Source organism: Carcharhinus amblyrhynchos, chromosome 8 (genome assembly GCF_965287045.1).
Source record: "Carcharhinus amblyrhynchos chromosome 8, sCarAmb.v2.hapA, whole genome shotgun sequence".
Taxonomy (NCBI): domain Eukaryota; kingdom Metazoa; phylum Chordata; class Chondrichthyes; order Carcharhiniformes; family Carcharhinidae; genus Carcharhinus; species Carcharhinus amblyrhynchos.
The window spans coordinates 89,187,041-89,198,003 of record NC_137331.1 but is presented as its reverse complement, the minus strand read 5'-3'; the positions used below and the strand labels follow the sequence as shown (position 1 = coordinate 89,198,003).

General features: G+C 37.1%; 1 protein-coding gene across 2 annotated transcripts in view; it reads right to left on the bottom strand.

The window, feature by feature from the left end:
• Positions 1 to 1,017: 1,017 nt before the first annotated feature.
• plekhf2 (pleckstrin homology domain containing, family F (with FYVE domain) member 2) overlaps positions 1,018 to 10,963 on the bottom strand; it is a 51,729-nt gene continuing 41,783 nt past the window's right edge. For both annotated transcript variants that reach the window (XM_080194444.1, XM_080194445.1), the window contains exon 2: positions 1,018 to 7,458. In XM_080194444.1, coding sequence (XP_080050570.1) covers positions 6,704 to 7,450 — 747 coding nt within the window. In that variant the 5' untranslated portion in view covers positions 7,451 to 7,458 and the 3' untranslated portion in view covers positions 1,018 to 6,703. The remainder of the gene's footprint in view (positions 7,459 to 10,963) is intronic.

The window sequence follows — 10,963 nt, the reverse complement described above, 5'->3', positions numbered from 1 at the left end:
CTGCTTAGTTGAGATACTAGAGACATTATTCACCCTTAAGAGTTCATGCTCTCTGGAACAGAAGAAGTGGAAATAAAGATTCAAATTTTGAAAGTATTATAGCCATCAGAACTAGTTTTGACAGTTGAATTGATTTAAAATTGCAACCAGAACGCACAACTGCTATTCCAGAGTTCCTACCATCAATTCCGATAACTGCAAACCAAACTTGCGCCATATAAAACTTACCCATGTTTCCAGTTTGAACGCAAACTGTTCCCTTTGCGACCAAAATCAACCTCCATTAGAGTCACAAGTAGGCTTACATTAACACTGCAATGAAGTTACTGTGGAAAAACCCCTAGTTACTGTATCAGATGCCTGTTTGGGTACACAGGAAGAATTTAGCATGGCTAATGCACTTAACCAACATGTCTTTCAGACTGTGGGAGGAAACCGGAGCACTCAGAGGAATCCACAGACATGGGGAGAACATGCAAACTCCACACAGGTGACCCAAGTTGGGAATTGAACCCGGGTCATTGGTGCTATGAGGCTACAGTGCCAACCACTGTGCCACCCAGATGCAGAAGTACTGGTTACCCATAGACTGTGCATGTGCAATAAAAACTGGATCACATTTAATGGCTCATTTCAGTCAGGACTTGCCATAATGCCAACTGGACACAATAGCAGCAGCCATTTTTTCTGATGAATGAAGGCATCTTGCCAACCAGTAAAAAAACTTTTTCCAAAGTTCCACTTCCTCTTATAGCAAGAGCAAATGGTTGTTTAAGCTGGTGTTTTTTCTTTGACAAAAATGACATTTGAGAAGAAAATGGGATGCAAGATAATTCCCATCATTCAACTGGTTTGTTTAAAATTTGGTGCAAATCCAAATCAATCGTGGCAAAAGTTATTTACCATGTTTGTATCGACACTTTAAATCCTATTCCTTGAAATTTTTGCTTGCAGTTGCAACACAAAAAATTACGCGAAGCTCAAAAATTGGAAGATATGTTTGAAGTCACCAAAACGTAATTTAAATATGTCCTGAAAGGTTTATTGTGGACTAAGAGGCAAAGCCTTTGCATTTTTAATTTTTCCAAACAGAATACACAAAGCATGTATAAAGTGTACTTAAATAATGTATCAAATTTGTGAAGTCAAGAAAGAACATTTTAATAACAGTTACTATTGATACTGTAAAGCTTATGTCTGAAACTAGAAACTTCTGCCTTGATTTTATACGGATTTTGGTTCATTTCCAAGCCAATAATGTATTTCAATATGCAATGTTACTTTTCCAAATTTGTGGTCAGTGTAAACTGGACCCGCTTATTGGATTCACATTGGTCTTAAAAATGTCAGCATTAAAAAGGCATGAATAGTTCAAAGAATGCTTCAGAAGCTTAATGTTCTAAGCAGTGTATGTAATGCCATTCCTTTTCTCCTCTGTGGATCACTGGAATTTTCTGTTACATTCTGGAAATGTCTCAAATCTGAAACAGAAAATATTGGTAATTCTCAGTAAAACAGACAGCATTTATGGGCCTTTCAGATCTTTACAACTTCACCACAGAAAATTTTACTAACAACTGCAGTAGATTGCAAACCTTCATGTGAGGAAACATTTTAAAAACAAGGTGAAGATAACATACAATAATTTTGTGCAGGGCCTTATTGAAGCATCAAGTTTGCTGTCAATGACATACAGTGAAGTATTAAGTCACCTTTTGTCAAAATAATTCTGTACATCACTCCACAGATGCTGCCTGACCTGCTGAGCATTTCCAACATTAGTTGTTAGCTGTTGATGTCTCACTATTAGTGAGCTGTTAGTCTATAGTTGTCAGTTTATAGGGACTTAATTTTTTAAAGCTATATCCAAATTCTGACACAAATTTGAATGATCTTGTAAACAGAGCACAAATATGTGATGACTGATCAGGGCAAATAAACCCATTAGATAAAGAGTACGCTCTGGTGAAAACCAAACAGCTGTGCTTCCGAGAATCAAAATAGAACGACAAATATTTCAATGCTTTACTGTGTACTTCATTCTGCATTTAGATGACAATTTTATAATTACAAAAACCTTATTTTTTTTCCCTTAAATGGCATAAAGGCTTCTGAAGACACATAATAATGGAGGCTTTTTCACCTGACTGCCCAAAAATGTGTTTTGCACATTTTGTGCAGGTACACGCTTTCTCTACAGAATAGAAAATGGCCTGATTGCAATGAAATTTTAATAGTGACACGAAGAGACCTTTGAAATGCTGACATCTTGGATTAACTGTACACCAAAACCTGAACAGTTACAAAACAGTTAAGACCGTTTATTTTTTAAACAGAATTTTAGTTGTAGTTTATTACATATTCTGCCCTAAAATCATTTTATTACTTGGTATTAGTGTCAGATAACCACAAAGTATTTTAGACAAGCAATGCAATATATTTGCATAACAAATACATTTGTTACAAAGTATTGAGCCCTTTCAAAAGATCAAAGAGTTTGTACATTGTCAACACCAAAAAAAAATCTACATCCAAGACTTAGATGAATAATTGAAGGAATTCTACACCAACATATACAATTCAAAATCAACAACTTGTAAAAACACCATAATCATTAACTACAGATAATAAACATTTCATTGTGTTGAAAGATTCAAACGTTTCACTGACACCTTCCAACTCAGCGCAGTATAGTGCAAGCTTCTACAAAAGCGAGAAAAAACTTGAATGAAGAGGGGTTAATATTACATTTATAATTTTTTGGAGGATTCTTAAAGCAACATACTTTGCAAAATAAAGTAGTAAAGTGCCAAATTTGAAAAAGTACATTATACAAAAAAAAGTAAAGCAAAAAAATTTATTCCTTTCTATTAAAGAATATCTGTAAGATGCAAGCCAAAAATCAGGACTGTAATCAAGTTTGTTTGTAAATCTTATTTTATGTACCCTTTGTACACTGATATTTTTTCCTGAGAAAGACAGCTTCAGAAAATAAGATTTTTGAACATCTGGTTTTAATCATTTCAATTTCACTCCATTAAACTTTAGTAATTGTTTAATATAGCTGGAAGTAAATGGTGTTTAGAAAATTAAAGTAAATCAGGTGCAAGCTTGCTTTTTTTTTCTCTCACTTGCAACAGCTGAATGGACGAGAAAAGCAACAGAAAACTGCACTACACATTTTCCATAGACGTGCCATCAAATTCAGCTGATAAGCAACTGCAATCTTTCAACTGAGAAAAATTGTTTCTCAGAGTTTGAATCAGTGCAATGTTTGAAAATGTCAGCTGCCCCAGCAATCTCATGCTGTCATGCCATAACATGCTATTCAGTACTTGAATTACTCAATATGCAGCAGCTCCAAAAAGGTATTTCATAATGTAGTTGATTAGCGGTTTTGAAACTTTAAAAAAAGTGTTCCAGTAAATCAAAACGTGAATCTCAAAATGTCCTTTATCTTAAGTGCATTTCTCAATTTACTAAGATGGGTAGGAGTTACCCGAGTTGGCTTTAACAGATTCAGTCACAGAAGCAATACTTAAAATTTCCAGATTTCTATTCATTCCACCCGATCACAGGCATACAAGCACAATTTGAGGCACCTGCATATTTAAATGCAGCTAGATAATTAGGAGAATCAGTCGAATGAAACTGAATCATTCACTAATACTGGTTATGCATTCACGTAGTTGTCATGATAGAGGAAAATATACAGTTCCTGTTACTTGTTAAAAAAAATCACTACACCATTACTGACTACATGGAGAGAAGTGACAAATGGTCAAACACAACATTCAAGGGTTAAAACAATTGTATTGCGTACTACTGCCCATTACTAATTAATCAGCTAAAGAGAAAAAAAACACTCCAGTAAAAATATGAGAGAATATTCCTGGAGTGTAATAACAAAGGACCGCAAGTTACTAAACCTACTCCTATGAAAAAGAACCATTAATTTAGCAGAGTTCATCTTCCAGCAAAAACATTGCACACATTTAAAATTTAGATTTTACCAAGCATCATATTTGGGTTTTTTGTTCTCAATACCTCAGTCTGAAATACAGGTTTTTATAGCAACTTGAGACCCATAATATTGCCCATCAATCCCATTTATACTGAGCTTCAGAAGCAGGTACTCAATGGGCCAGAAATATGAAGCAGCAACAAAGTTTGGTTGAAGCTGTGGGCAGGATGAGATAAGATCTGAACAGATCTAATGTGATTGTTGCTATATCTTTGAAATGACCACAAAGTGAACCACAGTATCACAGTGGAAGATAATTACTATTCATCCAAGGGCACTGGACATCAAAACAGAGTATCTAAATACTCAACTTATTCTCTACAATTGGTATTTGGAGGATAACGGAGCACTGCCTGTTGCTGTTTGCTATTACAAATGTTTCACATCATTAAACTTATGTTGCACACATATTTTTAAAAATGCATAAGTAATAACGATTGAATATTTCTTCAACACCTTGTATTCACCACAAACTTGCACCCTATTCCACAGCTGGTGTTACAAATGTTAGGATAATGTTTCATTTTGGTTTTTAAAATATTCTAAACGATTCATGTTTACAAAAGGAAAAGCAAAAGGTGGACAGTTTTGTACAGGATTATGCTCATTAGCCAACATTTACACAATATCGAGCTAGTAATAAAACTCCCTGTAAAACATTACCAGTGTACAAAGGGTTTGCATTCCTTGCAACACACTTGCCATGTCAAGGCACTACATGGTCTAAGGAAATTCCCATTTCCAGGTTACCTCTTGTTCTCTGCCAGCTTCCACTGTCAACTTGCTCATATGCATGAATTTGTTAAACGTTCTCAGCTAATTAAGACTATTCACTGCTTAGGGAATATTAAACACCTGAATGCCAGGTTTCAGCTCATGATCTTATAGCTCAATGTGTAAAGCACAGTCCTAAAGGCTTTCAAAATCATCACTAATTTAATCCAAGTAAAGCAGCATTTCAGCAACAGACTTGTGCTATATTTCTTCATAAATGCCATATTTTGAGAAAAACATGGTATTTGGTCTTACTTCAGTTTTACTAAGAACATTGGAATAGAAACTCCTAGGTCCCAGTAATTCACAAATACTGCCATCACTCTGGTAATTAGAAATCACAATACTCCAAAATCTTTCTTGCAATTCAATTTCTAATTAGTGACAAAAGTAGTATTGGCCATCATATTGATGAATAGTTTGTTCTTAAATCACTGGTGAAATTAATAAACTGCAATTTCTCCAATGCTGTTTTCCAATCAGTCAATGAGGACCTGGTTTTGATTCCATAGAAGTCAATGACATACTATAAATTCATATTTATTTGTTCCGGCAGTTTGAAAATATCAGACAAACTACAATGAATTGTGTTGATTAATTTTAAATGTACTGATCTTGAGTACTACAATATAAACAGAATGTTAGCACTGATGAGTGTCATGCAATAGAGCAAGGCAAGTGATTAAACAGAATAGTGAAAGATTTCTAACGAAAAATTATCAACTTGAAATGTTAACACTATTTCTCTCTCTTCACAGAGGTCTCCTGATATGTTGTATATTTCCAGCATTGTCTGCTTTTACTTCAGATTTCCAGCACCCACAGTATTTTACTTTTAATAAAAAGAATTTTGCTTCCAGATGCTTTTTGGGCAAAGGTAATGTCAATGTCTAGCCAAGTCTTAGCTCCTCTGTCAAATATGAGAATTTGGCAGGGAAGTCATTGGGATGGGGGTGGAGAGGGAGAAGAGCAGGAGGGTGATTTTGTTCACCTGCACTAATGGTGGTGTCTTTGAATTGGACTCAAGAAACTTTATTCATAAAAGGTATTAAAGTTCTGCGTAATCAAGGAAATTTGAGTAAAAACGTGTTAAGTGAGGTTTAATCTGGTAAAACTCCATTTCCCAAAAACAATCTTGACTTTACAATATTCTCCAGAGATTCTATTGCATTTTAGTGGTTTCAGAACCTGTTTACTAAACAAACTATCCTACCACCTGTGGAAGAGCTCTACAAAATGTGGCTTTTTTGTTTGAGATTAAACAAGATATTTGGAGCATGATGGCTGATTATGGAGAGAAAAATCTACAATTTTTCAGCATCATGAGGAAAACATTTTAAGGCCCCGAACTAGATGTGCCATATTACATTCGACTTTCCTGCATATGTTTTGCTCAGAAACCTGGTTTTGATACAGCAATACCATTTTAATCCTGTCCTAAACGAATGTGAATCAGGCCAATATTAATGTTTGACAGTATAGTGTTCACATATGAGTACTCCTCTTTCAACCTTCACATCAACATTGCCGCTTCCAATGTCCTTTTCATAGCATTACAAGGAGATTTTGATTTTAAATATTTGGGAAAATCACACAAAATAATGTAGACAGAGGACAATAAGATTTATTTTTTTCATGCAGCCAGAAAGTAAATCAAATATCTAAAAACGATCATGGTTACAACTGGCCAAGAATGTTATTTTTCAGTCAGCAGTGTGTTCCAGCAGAAGATAGAGTAGAAAACATTAGTTCATCCAATGTTTAGGCACAAGTTTTGTATTAAGGTTTGCAGGTATATAGTTTATGGCTAATTGTCACAGAGGAAGTTATGAATTAACACCTCAAAAACTGTTCATTTGAAGTTTGACTCCAATTATTTAAATACCAAAGTTGACATTTCATTTTTTAATCACTGCTGTCGTCATCGTCATCTTCATCAGATAAATTTCTAGGGGACTGGATGGATCCACGGTAAAACTCGGAGCGATTTGGCAGAGTTGCAGTCAGCTGGCCAGTAGAGAGCAGATCATAGCAGAAGGAGCACACACGTACTGGCTTGGAGGATTGGCTGGGAAGAAGAAACCGTTTATCTGAACAAGGCCCACATACAACAAATCCACATTTTCGGCAATGATGTCGACGGCTGACTGGTGTGAATTTGACTTTTTGACAACGCATGCATATATTCGCTTCTGAATCAGGTACCCAAACAGCAGCGTGCTCATTACTGGGTACTTTCCCACTTTTTGACAACAAATCAGTGACACACTTGTTAATATGATTCATCCATTCAGATTTTTCAGTGGCAGTAGCAGCATAAACAGCAAAGGATTTGGTTGGAGTCTTAATAAGCCAGCCATTACGCAACTCACCATCATCTTCAATGGAATCAATTGTAACGTTCTCCAATGGAATTATATGCTGCTTGTTGTACTTTTTCTTTTGGATTACAATATTACCATAAACAAGGATATCATTGAACAAGAAAAACTGCCTGGCTTTTGGCTTCTTTCGACAGAGCTTTGTAAGAACTCCCTCGCCTATGAGTACTCGACCGGGAATAGTCAGAGGTTGGCCAGCTGCTCCAAAACAACTCTCAACCATGCCAATGCGTCGAGCATTTGCCTCACTGTTTGCTAAGCGGTCCACCATCTTGTTTTCTGTAAGGGAGAAACACACAAATTATAAGGTAGTTTTACATTAAGCTAACATTGTTTTGGAGGCAAAAAACGTGTTATCAAATCTATGGTAACTAAAACCATGAAAAATTTGAAATCTATACAACCTGGGCACCTTTTTTTTGCAAGGCAGAGGGGCAAGGCAATTATATCACAAGGGATGAAAATCATTAAAGCATTTGTATAAAGAGAGCTATTGGGAGTGTATCTGGACAGTATATAAAATGGAAAGATATCCTAATGGATTGTTAGATGAAATGCTCAACTAGAAAGTGATGGAAACAGAATACTTAACCACTTTTAAAGGGAAGTAGATAACAGGACTAAGCAGAAAGTTCTTTCAGCAAGTTGGCACATCCATGATGGACCAAAATGTTCTCCTTTCGCACTATAGTTTGAGCTACTGGATATTTTCAAATATAGTTTAACCATCATAGTGCCACAATGAGTTACTCTGATTTGCAAATATCCCTTTGCAGAAAATAAACTTTTGATATTCAGCCCTGATCATTAATTACAGCAATATACAAACTTGACAGTTTGCTTTCCTCCGTTAACTTTACACTTGGATTTGATAATCTTTGATAGAATTAAATCTGGTAAGCATGCTACAAGAGACAAATTAACTGTCAACCTCCTATGCTCTCATTTTAAATGATAGCCTTTTAAAATGTCCAATTAAAAAACAAATTTCTTACATAACTTACTCAAAATGTTGAACTGTGTTCCAACTACAACCACCTATATGTATCTCGCGCCTTTAGTACAATAAACCATCCAAAGGCATGTTAGAGGAATATTACAAAGCATAATCATTTATCCATTAAAGGCTACTAGGGAAGAAAACCAAAGGTTGTGTCAAAGTTTTAAGAAATATCTTAAAGGAAGAAAAAGGTAGAGATGGAAAGGTTTAGTTTGAAGAAAACTGGAACATTCCAATTGTCTCTTAACCAATGAGTTGCCTACCATCATAAACAAGCCTAAATAAATTTGAGTACAAGCAAATAAATTTACTATTTGCACGTACTCAAATTCAGCCCAGTATATTATGGGTCAACTCTTTGACAAAGCTACGCATTGGCCAAAAACCAGGAAACCTTCGAAGAAGGGAAGAGACAAGTAAAACAGCCATATCCAAGACAAACTCCAATGGAGGCTCAACCAAACCTACCACAAACTGGGTCAACACAAAAGGGCATGTGAGATCCAACTTTATGCTAAAAGGACCCTGAGTTCATCAATTGCCGTGAGTTCAGTGAATGAGTACAACAGCGATTTTACCGGACAGGGTAATATCTCTTAGGCAATTAGCCTACTTTGAAGGAAAGTTAACTTAATCTAATGCATGGATTTCTTTAATCCATGAGTGTTTTTAATAAAACTAAGTTTGAACCAGTCCTTTGTCTGTCTCAAAGGGACTTGAATAAGTGTAATAAACTGGTCGAAGTGTCTATATAGAATATTTCACAGATGACATCATGACAATTGGCAATGGTTTCATAGTCATAAGACTTGGAATTCCAAATTTTGCTTTTACTGAATTCAAATTTTACTATCCACCATGGTGGGATTTGAACCAGGGTGCCCAGAGAATCCTTCTGCATCTCTGAACTACTAATCCATAGAGACAGCCTAACCTGAGTATTTCCAGAATTTTTTGTTTTTATTCAACAATTTACTTAAACTTTACTGCTAGATCCCAATTTGTTAAACTCATCTGATACGAACTGGAGCTAATCACCTATATTGACTCGCCAACTTTAAGGGCGTTCAAATGGTCATTGGAAAGGCATATGCATAATATTGGAATAGTTTAGATTAGAGGGTCATTAGGTTGTTGCGCCGACCAGTGGAACCATCGAGGGCTGAAGGGCCTGTACTGCGCTGTAATGTTCTATGTTCTATAAAGGCTGGTCTGTCGTCCATTACTACTCAGATAGGAATGACTGTAAGGAACTGTCAAATATTAACTTTTAAACATGTAACTAATATCCTCTCATCGCAGAATTAGATGTTCACAGATGCAGCATTTTAGTTAATAACATTAACCAATGTTAACAGATTCAGTCATGTCCTTGCAAACAGGTACAGGAGCTAACCCTGTACCTGTTTGACACAACTAAGTGGCTTACCCTATTAAGCCTGCTGAGCATGATTCCTGGAAGTGATAAAGATTTTAGCCTATTCTGTGCCTGTAAACAGCTCTAAGTTGCAATATTATGGACTTGCATAGTTACTGCTATACATGTTGAAAGGAGTTTAGAGGTTTACGTATCTCAATTTGATAACAGATAATATTTTCCAGTTAAATTGGAGCAACTTTGGATCTAAATAATTCAAGGAGGGCAAGCAGGGGTGGCACAGTGGTTAGCAATGCTGCCTCAGCGCCAGGGACACGGGTTCAATTCTGCCTTAGATGACTGTCTGTGTGGAGTTCGCACGTTCTCCTCACATCTGCCTGTGTTTCCTCCCACTGTCCAAACACGTGCAGGTTAGGTTAATTGGCCTTGGTAAATATTTCCTTAGATGTGTAGGATTAGCAAGATAAATATGTGGGGTCACAGATGTCGGCCCTACGCAAGTTGCTCTATCGGAAGGTTAACGCAGACTCGATGGCTGAATAGATTCCCTCTGCACTGTAGGGAGATGAATAGGACAGCAAAACAAATCAAATGTAAATTTCAAGCATAAATTTAGAAACAGGCTAAATTTAAATCAGATTTAGAGATAGATAAATTTAGAGATAGAAGTGAATTTTGATCACAGTTTGAAACTTCTACAAAAGGTCAGAGGACATGGAGTTGGGGGTAGGGTGTTAGCGTGGATAGAGGATTGGTTGTCAAATAGGAGGCAGAGAGTGGGGGTCAATGGGTGCTATTCGGATTGGCGGTTGGTGACTAGTGGGGTGCCCCAGGGGTCGGTGCTGGGGCCTCAGCTATTTACCATTTATATAGATGATCTGGAGGAGGGAACCGAGTGTAGGGTGTCGAAATTTGCTGATGACACCAAGATTGGGGGAAAGGCAAATTGTGCGGAGGGTGTGGACAGTCTGCAGAAGGATCTAGATAGGCTGGGCGAATGGGCCAGGAAATGGCAAATGGAATTTAATGTTGGCAAGTGTGAGGTGGTCCACTTTGGTAGGAACAATGGTAGGAAGGACTATTACTTACGTGGCGAAAAACTGCAGCAGGCGACGGTGCAGAGGGACCTCGGGGTCCTTGTGCATGAGTCGCAAAAACCCAGCCTGCAGGTGCAGCAGGTGGTCAGGAAGGCGAATGGGATGCTGGCCTTCATAGCGAGGGGGATTGAATATAAAAGTAGGGAGGTCTTGCTGCAGCTGTATAGGGCATTGGTGAGGCCAAAGCTGGAGTACTGTGTGCAGTTTTGGGTGCCGCACCTGCGCAAGGATATTTTGGCCTTGGAGGGAGTGCAGAGGAGGTTTATTAGGCTGATACCGGAGTTGAGGGGGTTGAGCTATGAGGAGAGG